Below are 20,741 nucleotides of genomic sequence, written 5' to 3'. Positions count from 1 at the left end.
GACTCTTTAAAGTTGTAGTTCACCCAAAATTCTGTCATCGTTTTCTGTTCCCAAACTGTATAAATTTCATGGTTCTGCTGAACACAAAGTAAGATATTTGGAAGAATGTTAGTAACCAAACAGATCTCATCTCCCATTTACTGCCATAGTGTTTATTTTCCCTACATTCTTCCAAATATCTTTCTTTGTGTTCAGCAGAACAAAGACATTTATACAGGTTGGTGAATTTTTGGGTGAACTATCCCTTTAAAAATCAGCCACATCTAACTTATGATCATTGTTATTTTTCTCAGTATCTGTGGGTTTTACCTCAGCTGTCTTCTGCAGTTCCTCCTCCAAAGTCTTCTTACTTTCTTCCGTGTCTTTTAATAACACCTGTGAGTATTGCAATAAACGTTCTGGTCACAGGGACTTCTAGTACAGATGTTCCGCTCTGTCCTCCAGCATTTTCTACACGGTCAACTGTTACAGTCTAATCCGGTTATACGCGGCTCATTTCAGTTCTGTTGCTCACCTTGAGCTGCTTCATTTGCACCTGGAGTTGTTTGACTTCAGTCTGAAACTCCTCCAGCTCTTCGCTGCTGTAGCTGCACTCTGACTCATAGGTCTGAAATAGAGAGTGACACAGCAAACACAACTCTCATTGTGCCGGCTCTGGGATTCCATAAGAATGTTAATACCAGAAGTGCTCATACATCATATATCGACGTATCCAAAGGCGCAGGGTACAGAACACTCCTATTCTGACAATCGAAGCTTTTTAAGCCCTTAAACGACCGCTTTGATGACTTTCCTGAGCGTCAGAAAAGCTCCTTTCGAGAAAGCCGAGTAAATCTCCTAACTTCACGAGAAAACGAAGTCTCAATTTGAGGAGGATTCTGAAGAAGTTTAGCCAGAATCAAAGTCGGGCGCTTCATTACTAAAACGATGAAGGCCTACTTACAGGGGAGTGAAAGGCGGAGGTGTCCATCAAACTAGCTGCTTCCTGATAGGAGAACATGAAAGGTCCTTGTCCTAGTCCCTCCTCCTCCAGCTTCTCTTGATAAACACTGCGAGTGGCGTCCACAAAGTCTTAACAGGGAAATAGAGACATGGTTAAACGCAAGTACTGTATAGCACAATAAACGCAATATACAGTAAGTATGTGATAAATGAGGATTAGCCCAAAATGAACATCCGTGGATTAGAAAAGGTTTGGCTTTCAGGTCAACAGAAGGAAGATTTTGGTGTCGGTCTAGAGAGAATATTCATGTTCTTGTGTGCTTGTTCTAGGTTTGCATCGCTGATATAAGAATAGGAACACAGACGGAGATCAAGCTCAACCTCAAGCACTTTGATCAGGATTTGCCATGCTGGCATTTTCCTGCTAAAGACATTCAGAGGTGGAGCAGAACTTTCAGTTTGCACTGAGCACAACTTTCTTTCCCGAAAACTACACATTTTCTGGTTTCACAGGTATCAAGTTTTAACATTGAGGCTTAATTTGAATATAGATATGGATTGTGATTTCCTTATTTACAAGGTAACTTGTTTATGTCAACATTTTATTCACTCGTATACATGTGCACAAGGTGGTGTTCTGTTTTTCTTGTCATTTTTGCTCTGTATATAGATGGTTTTAGCGGCAACAACATAAACAAATGTTGCATGGCCCAAGCTTAACTTCTGGGAGACCTCTGCAAAGAATCAATAACTGTTGAGTAGTTTTCATTTAATCAGAATCAGAATCAGAATCAGAAGAGCTTTATTGCCAAGTGTGCTTGCACACACAAGGAATTTTCTTTGGTGTTGGAAGCTTCTAGTACAGACATTCAACACAATGACAATTAATTCAACTAATATGCAATTAAAATATGACTATATATATTAATATTAATTTCAAATAAAAATATAATAGAAATTGTTATATTGTAAGCAAACACAGTCCAGAAGTTAACTTTGGGCCAGGCGCGTACATCTGCTTAAACCGTCTATAAATGTAATAAGTACAAATAGATATATTGTTCAAAGTTGAATATTTGCTAAAGATGCATAAATAACGAATCAACATATTCATGATACCCATAACATGTCTGAGGTGCATGCTTGGAAGCAGTGCGTTTTAAAAATGTATACTAAATGTGTGTCTAGTTTGACTGAATGAGCATCATGTTATGCAGCTGTAATATAAAAGTGTAAATGGCTGTACCTCCATATGAGACAGTCCCCTGAGGGTCTGTAGTCAAACTCTCTCTCAGCTGCCGTTTCTTTTCTTCTGTAACATCTAGGCCTAGATATGACAGAGCCTGCAAAAGGATCACATTCATGTTACATCGGTATACACAAGAGGGCAGTGTGGTAATAAGTCAAGTTAGTCACTGTTATAAAGGACAGCAACATTACTATAAATCAAGCCTTATAAGTAATTTAATTCAGCTGTAGTTGGGGTGCCATGGAAAATGTCAGCATCATTTCACTTCAACCCACGTAAAGATCCATAAAGTAGAAGTCCATAAAGTAACCTGCGATTTTTTATGTTTCAAACAGAGATGGCAAAATATGGCCGCAAAAAGTTCATAGACTTTCAGACTACTTGCAGAACGAAACATTTCCTCTAAAATAATAATTCTGTTAATATTATCCTGCACCTATTTTCTCATGTCATTCTAAATCTATATCATCTTATTTTTCCCATACAGCACAAAAGGAAAAAATCCATTGTTTAGCAAAAACTGGCTAAAATATGAGGCGCCGTATAGGATTTAAATCAAACTACGCTTATGAATACATATATAAAACACGTGCATACACATATATAAATTGCTCACATATATAGGTATACTATTGAATGTTCAAGTAAATACATGTGAAATACATGTGCATACTTATATATCTTATGTTATGAATGTGCATATACTGTACACTTGTGAAAAACTTGCATATGCATGTAAACTTCATGCACACAAACACCTAGACACGTATGTATACATACTGTATAAACTCGATACTTACGCTTATACATATATAAACATTTGCATATACTGTACATATAAACTTCCTGCATGCATAAATTCTTTAAATTCTCGCATTTACATATAAACTTGTTCCATGAGTATACACTTTTAAATCACTCACACAAACATACAATCTCGATGCATGCAGCATCACTTAAAAAACATGTGCGCACATATACTTAACAAGAACGCGTCTTTTGTTTGTATAAATCTGCAAGTGATTCTTATGTGTACGGTTTATGAATTTGTGGGTAGAGATTTCCAAAAATGAGAGTACAGTTTACAAAATCGAGGGTTTATTAATTCGTGAGCACGATTTGGTAATGAGGGAACAGTTTTAACATCTGTGAGTACGGTTTTTAAACTGAATTATAAAACTATGGCCACAGATTTTCGGTTCTTGCTTTTTTCTCAGACAGTTGACCTTGCGGACTCCGTACTTTAACGGAGTGGGGTGACACGTTTTTAGTGGGGAAGAATTTCAAAACTGTGGTAAAATCGCTTTCTGGTTAAGTACCCCTACGTAACATTTTTATACCCAGAGTGTTCTTTTTGCGAACGGACAGAGGGAGACCCCCTGGAACGCGAGCGCAACCAGACAGAAAGCGATGTTAAAGACCATCTTGAGCTTCAAAGGTCTCTGCACGGAACTGGATTTTGTCATTGGTAGCTGCAACAACCAGCCCTTGGCCACACCCCTGGACACAGTTCCTTTTATACTGAAATGCCTTCCATTTAAACTGAGAAGTTCATACACATAAGAATCACTTGCAGATTTAAGTATAAGTATATGTGTCACGTGCGGCGTGGCGGGAACCCAAATGCATGGCAGCGATGAAGGGGTTAACACAAAAAGACTTTATTAATACAAAACAAATACCCTCGATGGGGGGAAAACAAAACTAAGAATCTGTATAAACAAAACAAAGACTTCCCACGTGGGGGCAACTAGAAAACCACGACACAACGTCTTATAAAACATAGAAGGGGAAAACAAGGGCAAGGCAAAGTACTCACAGCGACACGACACAACATACAGGGTACACAGTACAATCCACGAGCAACAAGACAATGAAACATGAGGACTATTTAAAGCAGTGGTCACCAACCCTGCTCCAGGAGATCGACCGTCCTGAAGATTTCAGCTCTAACCCCAATCAAACACACCTGAACTATCTAATCAAGGTGTTCAGGTTTGCTTGATAATTACAGACAGGTGTGCTGAAGCAGGGTTGGAGCTGCAGTCTGCAGGACGGTCGATCTCCAGGAACAGGGTTGGTGACCGCTGATTTAAAGGGAAGACAAACGAAGGATAATTAACGAGGGCAGGTGGGGAACATTAGACACGGGTGAAAGCAATACATGAGACGAGAGGGGTGGGGCTAATGACAAGACACGAGAAAACACATGAGAGGTAAAAACAAACAACTCATGGTTTTCTCACATAAAACCTAAGGACTCTGCCCCGATCCCGCCACACGACTAGAAATTCATAAACAAGAAGGTGGGACCGTGACAATATGTGCGCGGGTGTTTTATAAGTGGCGCTGCATGCATCAAGTTTGTATGTATGTGTGAGTGATTTAAAGGTGTATACTGTGCATGGATCATGTTTATATGTATATGCGAATGTTTATAGATGTATATGCATGTACTGAGTTTAAATGTACACGCGAGTGTCTATAGGTGTAGTTGTGCATGAAGTTTACATGCATATGCGAGTTATAGTATGTTAGTATGCACATGCATTTCACATGTATTTATTTGAACATCTGATACCTATATATATGAGTAATTTTTATATACGTGTATGCACATGTTTTATATATGTATTCATAAACGAAGTTTGATTTAAACCCTATACGGCGCCTCATACTAAACGCCCTGATGTACTCAATGAGGAATTTCAAACTAAATCTGTCTAAAAGGTGTGTATTTGAGTATTTTCCTATGGTTTGAGAGCTTGCCAGCACAAACTTTGAGAAAAACTTCTTGTCAGCTTTTATTCACTGTTTAACCGCTATAGGTTCAAGACAATGACATTTTTAAATTTTTTGGTTGTTGTTTTTTTTCCCTCTTATTTTATGTATTATGTTTACATATGTAATGTTGTACAGAATATTGATGTATCCCTTGTAGTACTTTCAATCCAAATGTTTATAATTATTGTAATGTTTAATGTGATGCAATAAAAAAGACAATGACCTATTAAATTGGTGTAACTATTGTTTTTTGTCTTCTCAAAAATTTAAATATATACTCTGAAATGCAGTTTAGTCAGTGATCAAGTGTTTGCAAACAGTTTAACGTTGTTATCCCTGTGCTGGGGTTTTAAATAAAAGTAATTTATTTACAGATATTACATTTATGCTTTTGGGTAAACAATTCCCAGTGAAATTAGAAATTACAATGCCTATTTTTTCATGAAATATTGCATTCATCAATGCGGGTCATTCTCTTTCTAAAATTAATGTGCCCTCATAATCTGTAGTTAAAATCTGAAAATGCATTTCCGTCCTGTAATGACTATCCATTTTAGATGACGTGTGTTAGAGGGCTTGGGCGGAGCATCCGTTAACTCCTCCCCTTCAACTGTCAGTCTGCTGCCAGTTCCATTTCAAAATGCAACAGCTGTTTTTATACATCCAATCAAATCGCAGAAAAAGAAGAAAGCCACGCTTGAAATTACATTTCACTCGTAAATACGTCAAAATACGGAAGTAAAAACAGTCGCAATTTCCGGTTCACGGGGACTTTAAGAAATTGTAATTAACAGTACATTAAAGGGTATAGACAGTTTCATCGGACGCACGCGCTCCTGACCCCCAGTTAACTTCCGGTTTGTGTTTGGCTAGTGTCTAATGATATAACTATTTATATTTTATTTAATTTATGTTAATATTCATGTTAAAATATATTTATATTATTATTTAATTGTAAAATAATTGTATTAAATAAACGATTTGTTGAATTTTTTTCTATGTTCATTTTATCAAATTTTTTTTGAACGGGTCATATGGAACATTGATATCTAGCTGTTGAGCTTGGTATCAGAGTCTAAATTCAAATATTGTAGAGACAAGTTTAGCCAAGTAACGGTTCTTCTCAGTTTCTTTTGATTGTTATCAGAAATAATCTGCAGACACTCTATTGTTTGTGAATGTGTACTGGAAGATCAGTACACAGTAACGTTTGTTTATGTTGTTAGGATGAAACCGTCTATAAAGGCCCTTCATCATACACATCTTTGAACCTTGTTAAACACCTGTTCGTGCAACACTTAATGTAGAGTGCATTGTGTTTTTAGTCCACATTAAAGTGGTCTAGTCCATTGAGATCTAATCCTATTAATGGGCCGGTAGATTAGGGTCAATTCCAGGATCAGAGGGATTAAATTAAATCTCTGCTAAACAACTGCACCATAACAAAGAGCAGAGACAGAGATCTGGGAGGAAAACCACACTGGGATACACAAGGTTATCTTTATAAACAGACTGTCAGTGACTTTGCTCTGAGCTATAGGTTCCTTTAGAAGTCAATGGCACAGATTACAATAGGGATTAACCCCTTTAAACCCCCCTTATGCTTTTATGAACCACTGGGTCAAATCTTGTCATTAGTACAAAATAAATATTCGGTTCAACCAAATTTGAAAAGCGCTAGAAGACTTTTTGAGACACCAAACTAGCTATAAATAAAAGTTTTTATAATTTAGAAGTTATTTCCAATAAATCACCTTTCACATGCCACTCAACTCATTTCTCCAAATATTTTTTTTATATTTTTTCAAATATTCTCCTTATATTTTGAAATAATCAGGCTTACCAGATCAACTTTTTCTGATTTAAGCCGTATATGGGGGTCCAGAGAGATCTTGGGTTTGGAAACAGTGGCTGATCTCTGTGCAGTGGCTGGTGGGAAAGTGGAACATGAAATCATTTTTACAACAACGTTAAAACATTTAATGTTGATTTTCTGGGAGCTGAAATAAATAGCTAATACATCAATGAAATTATTTAGGAAAAGACAACACTGCAAGGAACTGAGAAATAAACAGTGTTTATTGGCCCTCAACCGTCTCCCTGATCTCCCACCTCCTCACCCCTCCCCGGGGACACGCTCCTCCAGTGGATTTAACAGCCTCCTGATGCTCAGATACGTCAGACTCACACAAACACGTCTATGCTGGTAATTCAGGACCAACACAGCACAGTAGGTAGCTCACGTAGCAGAATGGATTTAACAGGTGGGACTGATGGGTCACGCATTTCCTTACAATCCAGGACAACTAAAACAATCCAGATTAATGCCGCTTTTGTAAATGTTTCACTAGAATTGCATGTACGTGAAAATTACAACAATGTGTATAGCAAAACAACACAAAGATTTCCAATGGACAAACGCAAGACACTGTAATAACTGTAAGCGTGTCATGTTTACATTAAACAAACAGCCTTGACGTTAGGAAGAGGTGTCATGTAAACAACATCAGAAACAACGATTAAGGGATCATTAAGATCAGCATGTGTCTGAATGCGAGTCTGAATAAATATATAAAAAGTCCCTTTCTGAAGACACAAAATATCAATAGAACAGTAATTATACATCTTTGCTATAAAAGATTTCTATAAATAAGGGTGGAAGTAGGTGTATAGACACCACAGACTCTTCAGATGTCATGAACGATACAAAACACAAAAGAAGATGTTTTGAGAAATGTCTCAAATGTTTTGTGTTTATACACTAGAAGTCAATGGGGACCAATGTTGTTTGGTTACCAACATTCTTCAAAATATCGTCTTTTGTGTTCTGCAGAAGAAAGAAAGTCATAAATGTTTGGAAGGATGTAAATGCGGAAATAATTTTAATCTTTGGGTGAACTATTCCTTTAAGGCAGGGGTCTTCAACTACTTTTCTTTGAGGACCAGATTCCAAAAGTATAAATAGGATGCGGGCCAGTCTTTTTACCATATCCTCATTTCTTCTGTTATTTTGTATTTCTGTTATTTATGGCATTTTGTTGATTTAATACGTTACTTATAGGTCATATATTAAAACATGCACACAAATATTGCATCCGGTATTTGTGTCTTTTTATGATATTTAATTCAAAGGGATATTGTCTTTTTAATTTTATTTTATATTCTTTGTAGCGTTAGTTTAGTCAAAAATAAAGTTGCTGTTAATTTATTCACCACCATTCCATCCAAGTTGTGGGTGGCATCTGTTTTTTCTAGAAGATAGTCTATTTATGAAGATATTTGGTTGAATTAATTAAAGTCAAATCAATGTTAGTCAAAAACACTAATACATTCAGCACAAAACTAATCCTTGCCCCTTGATGTTAAACTGGCGTATTATAAAGCGAATCAATTGATCTGTGCAAAAAACTGAACACTATCATGGCATCTTCTGGTGAATTCCAATGTGCCCCACGCACTTAGAAGGGCAGATCCTTTGTAGTGCGAGTTCTGGAGGGAGATGAACAGCTGTTTTTCGTAAATTTGGCCGTTTAAATCATACATAATGAATGCAGTAATAAAAACAACAGTTTTCCCCTTATCTGAGACAACAGTTCATGTGTTGCACCCTTCCTGCAGTTACTTTTAAGGGCACAAGACGCGTTTTGGAACGCGACCTATCACATGCGCAATCCGACTGCCTGTGAACTGTCGATTATAACGTTGTAAATAATTACGTTTCTTGGACAGACCGATCAAATCGCTTTATAACACGTCAATCGTTATGAGCCGGGCGAAATATGTAGCAGCGTTTGGGACTTTCAAAGATGTGGCGTCTCAGGACGTGCATGCATTTCTTAAAGAACACCGTTCTTAAAATCTCTCTACTTATTTGAAATGTTAAGGCGGGCCAGGTAAAGATGATTGGCGGGCCGCATTTGACTAGCCCTGCTTTAGTTGACTAGCCCTGCTTTAAGGGCTGCCACAGGCCCTATACACCCAGAAGTGTAATGATGTTTCTTCTGGGTCTAAAAGGTAATTCTAAAAAAACAATATGTCTGATGATGCCACTTCTGTCATGGTTCTGCCACAAGACCAAGACATGTCGAGAAGAGGCAGAGCCATGACAGAACCCCATGTTTCATGTGGAGGGAGAGTTTTGGCCCTGTTGGCCTTCCATACCCTCTCTCTCCGGTCTCGTCTCTGTTCCCGCCCTTTCGTTGCCTCATTATTGCTTGTAATGATTTCATGCCCCACACCTGTTCCCTTTTCATTTGTCCCCCTATTTAATGCCCCTGTGTCCTCTGTCTTCTGCTGTTTCATTGTGTGTGACTGTTTGGTGAGTTCCTGTGCTTTGTCAGTCTAGTCCAGTCCTGTCGTGTTTTCGTACTCCCCTGTTTTGTTATGTTACCCCCACGTGGGTCTTTGTTTTGTATTTTTATTAATAAATGTCTTGTTAACCCCTTACCGCTGTCTGCACTTGGGTCCTCTGTTTGTGTCTCACCGAATCCCTGACAACTTGATATCATGTCTGATGAAATTTAGTTTTTTAACCCTTTCATGCATGAGGGTCACAACAGTATCTCTTTAAACAAAAACAACATACTGTCCACCCAAGTGGACATCTGAAAACCCTTTGAAAAATATGTATAAAAAAGTTCAAATCTTGTTTTACGTTCCCTAACAGAAATAAAAAGAAACAAAAAAAAAACCTGACTATGGCTGTCATAAATTAATACGTGAAAGGGTTAATGCTATATCATTCATACATTTAATTTGTCCAAAAGTCCTCATTTTTATATCGCTATGCAAAAAGATGTCATTGCTTGGAAAAGTAACGTTAACATTCTCTCAGAACACTTCAAGTGCATAAAATGTGCATAAAATGACTTAGTATGGTTTCTATAGCAACTTATCTATTCTGTTTTTGTGCCCCAGGAAAGGATTACGAGCTATGCACTGCAAACCAATCTATACTCAACAGCTATCCAGCCGCTGTGAAGTGAGATAACAGCACTATCTGACTCCACATGAAAGAGGGCTTCCTCTTATTTTGTTATGTCTTCTAGAATTTGCTTGTGTAGTTTAAACACCTCACTTCCACGCCCGACCCCTGGAGCATCAAGAGATTATGTTTCGACCCGTTGATTAAAATCCAAACACTGCTACTGACTAATCCTCAATCATTCTCTCCCATAAAAAAAGAATTGCTTTGTGAGAAATCCGTTTTCTCCGGCCGCGGGTTAATTTTCTTTGTACTTGCATTAAGGCAAAAGGTGCGCTGTGTTTTTTTTTAAATCCTGCACTTTTGATTGATATTCTCACTTTTAGTCTATAACCGGTAACACGCACTTTAAAATATAGTAGCATTGAGTAACACTATTGCGATGTGCTACAAAGGCACTGTGAAACAAGAGAACTTGTGATTACTTTGCACAAAATCAACTTGTCTTGAAAGGTTATGAAATTATAGTACTACTTTCAAAAGGGAAATGCGAGCCGCACGAATAACAAATCCTCTAAAAAGGTGAAGATGGGAAAAAAGCGAATGTAAAAAACCCACAACGCTTATTAGGATTCAGGTTATGATATGGTACCTGAAACCTGTGTGTCTGGAGGGCAGATATCTGGGGAGGATGAAAGCACTGGGGCAGTTTCCTCTCGTCGCATCTATAACAAAGTTAAGAAGCATCACATGCAGATCTAAATAGCCGTAACAATGAAATGTCACGTGCATAAAGTCATAGCCTCTGTAAGAGCTTGATTCAGTCAGATTACGGTGTTTTACTAATTAACAGAGAGACAAGACATAATCTGTAGACCCACCTCGGGAGATTGGACGTGAACCTTTAACCGGCTGGAGCTGCAACCGTTCCCAACCCCCCTCTGAACCCCATTATGTAATGATGGGCTGGTGGAGAGAGTTCCTTTTCCTGGAATGAAGGCAATATCCACCACTTGCTCCTGACTGCACGGGCAATAAACACATAAGAAACATTTTTGGTACATTATATAAAAACTACAATATTGTACTTCCTGTAAGCTGACAATGGAGACTACCTGATTTTGACTTTATTGAGGACACTTTTGGCCTCTTCATATGTGACGCCTATCAATGACTCCTTGTTAATGGCGATAAGCTGATCTCCAGGTCTGAGCCGTCCATCCTAAAGCCAAAGGAATTGAAAACTTCACTTGTTAAGTTACAATTTGTGGCAGACGTTCAGTTTGTGAATATCAGCAACATCAGCTTTGTTCTACTCATCACAAGCACATCTCTTATATCACACACCACTACAACAACACCATTACCATACAGTAAAAAGTTACCATAATATTCTATTACCATTGAGCATAGGAGAATAATGGGAGTGAAGTTTTAAATATCAAACTTGGTCTTAACAGGCTTCTGTGTTTTGATTCAGTTCGTATGATTTATATCTATATAAATCACACACACTATCTATTATATCTAATTGACATCTATTGTATCATGCTATATTTATACAATATGATTTCCAGGTGACATGTTACCTGAGATGTTACCCGAGATGACAATCTTCTGAATGACTACAAAACCAAAAATGGCTTTTTAGATTGATTTCAGACAGGATTGGACATTTCACTGCTGTTATTATAGATGCGTTCCGGCACTGTAAATCGCAGCGATATTAAATATCTGCATTTCAGCATGAGAGGTACAGCTGCCTTCTCCATCTCGGGTTTTATATTTCATCGGGAGGGTGATGCCCTATGCAGCCTTCTGTACATTTGACCTCTACGGTCTTGCTCTGCTGTGACAGCATTTTTCATCACCGTAGCAAGGTCTGTCGTCTCCATGCCTGTCGTCTCTATTAGGAAAAGGACTTAATGGACTGGGGAAGACACAACGTGCAGCTGGGGATAAACCAAGTTGACGGTTCAGAGAGAGGTCTATCTACTTATCAAAAACCCTTGTCATTGGCTTAGCGCAGTAGTGACATCTTAGGATGTCATAGTGTGTTTAACCTAGACCCTTTTGCGCTTTAGATTGCTAAATGTGTCAGAGCTTAATGGTGAGGTGTGAAAATCTGATCCGCGTCAGGGCGATGATTCCTGGAGGTTTATAATCTGTTTCTCTTTTCACGACAAACTAAACACTTCCTGGAATCGTGTGAACTATCCCACTCATTTCTGTTTGTTGATCCCACTCTCTGTCTGTGTTTTTACTTCCATGAGGAGAGAATTTACAACAGATGTGCACGTCACGTACATCGTTTGTTCGTTCTCTCATTCTAACGTCCACAAATTATTTTAGTTTGAGTAAAGCCGCGGTCACACTTGACTTACCGTTCCATTTACTTCAATTCATGCGTATACAACAGACCGGAAACACAGGCCCGTCCGAAGATATTTCGCTGCGTGACAAACAGTGTTGGGTAAGTTACTCTCAAAAAGTAATTAATTACTAGTTACTAATTACATATTCAATAGTGTAATTAGATTACTGTACAAATTACTCTCTCCAAAAAGTATTTAGTTACTTATTACTTATTACTTTCTATATCCTACATCAACCTTGATTAGTTAAGTGATTCAAGGATAGACATGAAAGGGCTCTTTTAATTCATTTAAATAAATAATATTAAACTACATAAAGTACTCTTATTAACTGACCAAAGTATTACAAATGTGAGAATTATACATTAAAGCACAGATTTTAAAGTTAGACTTTGAATTTTGATGTCAATTCCACTACTGCACACACATATATTACACAAAGTATTTAGTTTAATTACATCAAAAGTAACTGTAATTAAATTACAGAAAAAATAAGAGTAATCCCTTACTTTACTTTTTCAAGGGAAAAGTAATTAAATTACAGTAACTAATTACTTTGTAACTAGTTACACCCAACACTGGTGACAAACTTAAAGTTTGGTGAACTCTGACCTCTGAATTCGCGTCACGTGAGTGCGAGAGTCCAATAGTAGATCAAAACGTCACAGCGTGACCTCTCGGTACAGAAATGTAAAAGATGCAGGAATCGCTCCCGCCCATTTTTGTAGTACCGTCCGAACGAATTTTGCATGCTTAAAGTCTATTTTGACCGCGACATAAGTGTGTGTCTCCAGAATAATACATGCAACACAAATACGTGCAGTTAGCAAATAAGACCCTCTGTCTCACCCGATGGCAGTCTCCTCCAGACAGCACTTCCTGAATGAAGACCGCAGGGCCGTCGGACCTATTAGAACCACCGCCGATGGTAATGCCAAGACTGCAGGAGCGAGCAATTGTTATGAGCTGAATCACCCCTTCACCTGGGTGACTGAAAACACACACACAGCACATACACACAGTGTTATAGAGTACTTTGTGATGTTTAGGTGAAGTTGGTCAAAAGTCATTTGTAAATTCAGTACCTTAGGGAGCGTAGCAGGGGTCCAGTAGTGTTATAATGACTTTGAGAGCCAGCAGGACTGAGCAACAGTGGACTCTGAGATCTGGATGAGGACCCTGATGACGTGCTGTCCAAGTATCTGCCTGCTTTAGCACAGAAATAAAGGTCAAGATTAAGTGATGACCAAACGCTTGAAATCAAACATGATCTGATAGGTTCTTAGTAATTATATAATATTATATCAGAACCACCAGAGGGCAGTGACAGAATTGATCACATTTTGGCTTTACAAATACAGTCCTGTAGGAAAGAAAAATCACAAATGAGATCTATATATATCTCAATTATTTCTCCCAGACATCAATGAGATTAAATGGGAAGCAAATGGAAATTTGGACACATTAAATAATATTAGACAATAGTCAATATTATTTGACCTATACAAGTATACATTCATTTTACATCTCCATAATTTAAATGTATTTAGCAATATATAGCTCATTTGTTTCTGTATTTATTGCTCATAAGCAATTGTAAGAGAAACATATGAGATTAAGTTGATTCATGAAACACATCTGAGCATCATGTGAGCAATAAACATTTCCTGGCTATAATCCACAGTATATTAATCCATATGAGCAAGACTCTTGTTGACAGGTTGTACTGAACATCAGAATGAGCCAAAGCCACGTGGTATGCTTTTTGTACATCAATTCAACAATATTTAAATGTTTAGTGACATAATTTAGACACAACATGGGCCTGTTTTAACTGTCATGCTGCAGCAGAAACTGAACATATTAAAAGATGCCCTTCAAATCTATAAAACATATACGTACATGAAGAGCTTGTTACAAAATGAGATAACTGTTTTTATTGTGTTTTATTGTGTTAGTTATGGCTGGAACACACTACAATACTTTTAAAATCTGAACAGATTTTTTTTAAACTAGACATGATGACCAAGACAGACATGACATGTTGAGGCAGAATCATGACAACATCATACACTTGCAGACTTTTTGAAAGTTTCAGATAGAAACACACTAACTCATTAAATCTGCAGACTGGCACAGACTTTCTGCAACAAGTCCATACTGAAAATCTGGGCAAAATCTGAGCAAAAGCTGTAAGATGTATTATTTTTTGTTATTATGGTTTAAATCAAAACAAACCAACTGCAGTTTGATTGATATTAATTGGAATGCACAGTAAAAAAAACATGATTATCTTATTTTGGAAATAAACTCTTATATTAAAATATTATATTATATTATCCTCGTATATTAAAAGTAACAAAGTATGCAAACTAAAAGATTAGGGAGTTTTGCCATTGTCAAAGCAATCCATATAAAATATCCAGATGAAGCTATCTGACAATGGTTTCTGTATCTCATTTGCACTTTTAAATTAAAAACTCAGAATGAACTCTTTGCTGTGCTTAAAGCAACTTACATCATTTGAATATTCTGCACTTTGGGGGCAGCACAGATAAGGCGGCTCATTCGCCTTAACTATGTTTTTCTGTAGTGTCTTTCCTCCAGCAAAAGCAGATGTTCACAATTGCATAATAGACAAATATGCTGTCTTAAGCTGTTTTCAAGGGGCTAATGTCTTTCTCCCAATTTAAAAGATAATTGACTCAAAGTGAGAGATTGTCTAAAAAAATGTTTTTTAAGTAACATAAACATTCCAATTTTCTCCATTTTAACATTCCTATTAAAGAATAAATGATGAACGGATGAAAATTAATAGATGAAAAACACTAAAATCACTTAATTTACTGTACATGTTTAATCTGCACCACATTCTTCATGTTTGAATAACTGCAAAAGATGTTAGTATTTATTTGTATTTTAAAATTGCCATGTCGAGAATCCTTATACGTCATTGACCCATAAACGGTCTTCACTCCATACACTATTTATTATCAAGGGAAGTAAAGAATTTAGTAAGGTGAAGGAAAGAAAGAAAGATAGAAAGAAAGAACACCAAAACATTGTAATTGATCAATTTAATTGAGACATTCATATTTCTTTTTATAGGTGTATTTTATGTACATTCGAAAATGATGGACTGATAGAAGAAACGTACTATGTTGAATAGGAGAATTCCTGGTAGATCCTGTGCTGCCAGTGGAGCCGTATTTTTCAAGAAGCTCGGCAAATTCCTGCCTACACAAAAACAAAGACAACGATAACACCATTAAAAACCTTCAATCACATCACAAAACCCCAAATTCCTTTAGACACCTAAATGACATAACAGCGCTTACCGTCCTCAGCTTATGTAAGAACAGCTTGCGCTCTTCCAAAATAATATCATGCACTTAATTCTTTTAGGATGCAATAGTGAAGGACTTATGAATGTTATCTGTGAATCCAAATATGCTCTAAGCACACACAAGTCCTCTCTAGAGGACTGAATAAAATCATAAAAGATGACAAACGAATGGCCAATGCTTGAATGTTCATTCAATACACTTTAGTTCTACTGTATTAAAGTATGTAATGAGGTTGACTGATACAGGTTTCAAATGGCCAATGCTAATGTGGATATCAGAAGAGCAGAATGGCTAATAATTGATATAATATACTGTATATTGATGGTGACAAATAATATAAAATTGTTACATATATACTCAATATTCAACAAACACCAAAAATGAAAAGAGAAATAAGCAATATTTTAGCTTGCAATTCATTAGCCAGTTTTCTTTTATTGTGCAAGACTTGTATTATTGCCTTGGTATTGAATTTCTGGCAATGCTGTTGGGTAGCACAATCATGGTGAGTTCCAACTTTAGTTCAGCTGGACCATCCACCCTCTACTTTCAGGAAAAGTAGAGCATCTTCCCCTGACACCTCTTGAGTGTCAGATATGGGTCAGCAGAAATGTCTTGTCACAGGACTCAGAGTCTGTTTACTTTAGGACATGTGTCCATTGTGCATTGCTGCAGACACTGACCTCTTTTAGTGGGCTGATGACTATGTGCCTTGATGTTGTATGATTGCTTTGAATGATGTATGATTTTTACAATTGCATACAAAAACTGTATGAGTATTGTAAATAAAGTGAAATACACTTTACAGTGAAACTTTATGTGAAATTTACACATTCACAAGTCTATGTTCAGAAAATTACATTTAAACTGAAAACTCGACCATCATCTACCCAGTTCTTCTTATGACTTCTTAAGACTTCTTTTATCAAACCGTCAAATCTGCTCGATTCACATGTTTACCTCTGGTGCAACTGCAATTTTATTTGGTTTGCTACAAACAATAAAAATGAATGGGAAACCAAAAGATTCAAAACACTGCCAATGATTTTCTGTCAAAAGAATGTGTGCATGACACTGCTAAATTAATATATCGTTGCTGTGCTTCTGAAACCTCGGATGTCCAAATTCTTTGTTTTTCAGGAAATGGAAAAAACACTGTACTTTTAAATGATTAAATACCGTGTTGTCAAAGTTGACCATCACTTTTTAACACTTTTATTGGTTAGATATTCGCAAAACCCAGTGACAAACGTAAAGGGTGACTAATAATAATAATTTATGGCAAAAAATAAAAATCACAAAATATGGAGATACAAGGTTTCAGATGCACTATTCAATGGCATGATTTCATGGGTTTGATGCACTATACAGACCATTATTTCTCTGGCACTGCTCTGACCCTAAGCTAAAAATATCTTTCAGATGCTAGGTGTACTCTAGGTGAAAGCTTTCGGTGTACGTGATGCAAAGCAAAAAGAGCTTGTTCCTTCATTTTATTCGTCCAGGTTTTCAGCACGGATTAGCGGAGAGGTCGGGCAAGGTTGTGATGCGTAAAGTGGTAAGGAGCTGACTCAAAAAAGAGCTGAGCTCTGTCTGAATAAACCACAGTAGATACATGCACATTTTAAACAGCCTTTCTCACGTAAACACGCAGACCAAAACCCCCAAAAATGCACCAGAAATCAGTCATTCGGTCCCTTGAAGACTTGCAGGTTGTTGATGTGCGGTTGAAGGCAGTGTAGGGAGAGGCGTAATCCCCTCGCTGCGTATTGGTTAAGGGCAGACCGCAGATTAAAGCATGGAAACGCAAGGACTCATCTCATCACGGTCACAGCTTAAACTGTAAATCTGGTCTCATGCTCGCTTATAGCGTATCAGCATGCATGCGGTGCAGTGTGGCTTGGCTTCTTCATTCATACAAACCCTGTGGTTTTGTTATTACTGCAACAGACTCCTGCTGGTCCGTCTGTAGTTGTTAAACTGTAAATGTGCCTTAAAAATAGGCGATGCATTTAACTGTCATAATGCCTCAACTAAATTAAATGTAATGACAAACAATGAGATCTTCAGTGAATCATCAGGAATGCTGTTTTTTATTTACAGGTTTAGATCTATAGAAGGAAGTTAAGGACACTGGAGAGGAGATCTAATATGACAGTAATGCAGGCCAGAGGGCCGAGATATCTTGCTTATAACCAGACCCAAGATGCCAGGAGCCACACTGAACGGCCCGCCAACAGACTCACACGCACTGCAAACCCCCAGTCAGAACTAGTTTATGAACAAAATTATTCATCTTTCATTGAATTATTTAGCATGTCTTCTTAGGGGTGGAAATTCAAAAGAAAGATCCTCAGGTCACACATCCATAAATCAATAAGTAATCGACGATGAGAGTGTTTAAGTGATGTCAAGGGTTTGGTCGCTGAGTAAGCAGCAGGTTGGGAATGACAGGAATCAGCAGAAGAAAGCCAAAAATAAAGACTAAAAAAAACTACGCCAAAAACCATTGGTTTGCCTACATTTTCCTGATCAATACACTACTGTTCAAAAGTTTAGGGTCACAAATTAGTAAACAAAACATAACAAAACAAAATAGATTTTAGCCAGCATCTGTGATGTTTTTAAAGAGTATTGTAGGAGTAATTTTTCTTTATTAGTTTGTCCAGGTCATCTGTACATTGAAATTTTTTGCTTTGTAATTGAAGAAATGTACGTGTTGACACAATTATATTTTTGTCTACCAAAAATTATTTCAAACATTTTAGCATACACCTTCAGATCAAAAGATTCATTTTAGTGAAGTGACCCTAAACTTTTGAATGGTAGTGAGAGAACAGCAATGACACAAATTTCAGACATTTGATGCTTACAGTATAATTTCAAAACATGTTTCTGCTGTTATGACAGAAGGATCAATGTTTTACCTTGCTTCCTCATCTCTGGCTATCAGAAGGCGCATGTGATTGGTTAAGGAAGCTGCTCTGAGAATATCCACCGCTCTGAAATCAAAGAACAACATCAGACACAAAAGTTCAAAGGCTCGGTGAAAAGATGTCCAGTCTCTCAGAACTTTTTAAAAGCAAAGATGTATAAAGAAACAATACATTTCAGTCCAACAGAGTCAAGCTCACATACACTGGTTTATTAAGTAAATCATTTTGTCTGCACTTTATCACAAATGAAAGCATAACACAGATAAAGAAGAATAGGTTTGTACCTCTCACTTGTGACGCCAATCAAACTTTCACCGTTCACTTCTAAGATTTGGTCTCCAGGCTGCAGATTTCCTAAAAAAAGCATTTACAAAACAATCCTTTAAGGCAGGGGTTTTCAAACCTTTTCATGCCATGGACCCCCAAATATGATGAACCTTTTTCGAGGGATCCCCTTTCTAAAATACATATCCATTTTTTTGTATAAAGAATCATTTAAAATGTTAGCCAAATAGTAAGTGTGATATTCTAAAGACAACATATTGTTTGTAGAAATTAAACTGCAATGATCTTCAGTAGAATTTTACAACTTTTGCTGTCTTTTGTTTCGCAAAAATTGTCTAGGGACCCCTTAGAACATTCTGGAGGCCCCCTGGGAGTCCCCAGACCCCCGTTTGAAAACCCCTGCTTTAAGGCAGTGTAAAATTCTTTGCAAAGTACATTTTTCTCTTCTTCACCAACTTTCAACCTACTTAAACAGTAAGCACCCCAGTTTGGGAAATGTATACTTTTGCTAATCTTACACCCTGTGTACACCGGACGCGAGTCTTGATGACAAAAGACAATCAAACCCATTAGAAACCATTAGAATATTAAATTTTGTCCACACTGGACGCGAAAAAAGCCATGTTCTTAATGGGTTTGTCGTGTCGTGATGCTCGTGTCTGGTGTCAGGGTGTAAGGATATTCTGTAATGCCATGACATTAACTTTACTGTACAGCTGTTGACCCTGACCATCAACTTTAGGTTTCTTAACATTAGGCCATTAAGTGTGTGAGAATTAGGTGCCGAGAACAGAGAAAATATAACCCCCTCTTCAGATGTATCTAAATTTACAGTCACCTTGGATTACCTCAATTTTGAAAAGTTGCCTAGGAATATGTGTCTTCTAGGTAAAGCTAGCATTCTTGATTTGTTTTTCCACCAAACCAAAAAGTGTAGTCTAAAGCATGCTGAGATGACTGAATTTGAGGTTGACAGCTGAATAGCGTGTGCAGGCTAAAAACAAGTCAAGCCGCTGCGGTACGCATGCGCCCACATAAGCTCCCATATGCCATGCACGGCATCACGAGAACGGGAGACAGACTCTTACTCCAGCCTGTCAGGGGCATTGACTCGAAGCACAGGGATGACTCTAAACTCCCCTTCACACGTGAGAGACTTAACCAGAGGTATACGCAGTGAGACGGACAATCTGTTTCCCAGAAATGTAAACAGTTGCATTGACACAGTTTCCTTTCTGAATTTGTTTCAGGGCATTTCGGTTGACGCAGTATTTATTTATCTAAACCTAAAAATCGAAATTTGCAAAGAAATCTCTAATTGTGATTGTTAGATATTAGGAGATGCTGTGAATCATAAGAACAAGACTGATCCACATTGTTCAAAAGCAAAAGATGTACAGAATAATCAAAGCTATTTAATTCAACTAGCAGATGTGAATTTTTCAATGGCTTCAAACAGAAGTCCTATTTAAAAAGTCGAGCTTCAACGTATTATTGAAAAGTCTGGATAAACATTAAGGCAAGAAAAAAAAATGGAGATTCTGACAAAATATTATGAGAGAGAACTTACCATCATTGGAAGCAAGGCCACCAGGTAAAATCCTCTTCACATAAACTCCATATTCTTCTCCTGTTAGTTCTTTCACACCTCCAATCACTTTAATACCTTTGGAAGAGACAAAATATGCTTCATGCAAACGTTCTGACATTCTAACATTCTTGCAACTGCAAACTTTGTAAACGTCCATGTTGAGACACAGTCACACCTGAGACACTTTATGTACATGTGTGTAGCTTAGTAACACCAAATTTCGATTGCATTTTATACACAAACTGATCTAATGTATATCTTGAATGTACTGAGAGTTTTGGATAACATTTGCTGATAAATGTACTTTG

The 20,741-nt window shown here is 37.3% G+C and overlaps 1 protein-coding gene across 8 annotated transcripts in view; it reads right to left on the bottom strand.

Moving 5' to 3' along the window:
- Positions 1–20,741, bottom strand: part of si:dkeyp-72e1.9 (syntaxin-binding protein 4) — a 49,541-nt gene that overhangs the window by 9,368 nt on the left and 19,432 nt on the right. For 4 of the 8 annotated variants that reach the window (XM_057345870.1, XM_057345872.1, XM_057345874.1 and 1 more), the window contains 15 exons: positions 20,413–20,508; positions 18,842–18,911; positions 18,549–18,623; positions 15,432–15,511; positions 13,360–13,483; positions 13,124–13,265; positions 11,489–11,524; positions 11,015–11,121; positions 10,781–10,922; positions 10,552–10,624; positions 6,819–6,904; positions 2,189–2,285; positions 944–1,071; positions 515–607; positions 310–375 (listed from right to left, as the gene is read on the bottom strand). In XM_057345870.1, the coding sequence (XP_057201853.1) occupies positions 310–375; positions 515–607; positions 944–1,071; positions 2,189–2,285; positions 6,819–6,904; positions 10,552–10,624; positions 10,781–10,922; positions 11,015–11,121; positions 11,489–11,524; positions 13,124–13,265; positions 13,360–13,483; positions 15,432–15,511; positions 18,549–18,623; positions 18,842–18,911; positions 20,413–20,508 (1,415 nt within the window). The remainder of the gene's footprint in view (positions 1–309; positions 376–514; positions 608–943; positions 1,072–2,188; positions 2,286–6,818; positions 6,905–10,551; positions 10,625–10,780; positions 10,923–11,014; positions 11,122–11,488; positions 11,525–13,123; positions 13,266–13,359; positions 13,484–15,431; positions 15,512–18,548; positions 18,624–18,841; positions 18,912–20,412; positions 20,509–20,741) is intronic. The other 4 variants (XM_057345873.1, XM_057345875.1, XM_057345871.1 and 1 more) reach the window with 2 other exon arrangements.

This window comes from Triplophysa rosa, linkage group LG11 (assembly GCF_024868665.1).
Source record: "Triplophysa rosa linkage group LG11, Trosa_1v2, whole genome shotgun sequence".
Lineage (NCBI taxonomy): Eukaryota > Metazoa > Chordata > Actinopteri > Cypriniformes > Nemacheilidae > Triplophysa > Triplophysa rosa.
Note: the sequence above shows the minus strand (reverse complement) of the source record. Positions and strands in the feature narration are given on the sequence as shown.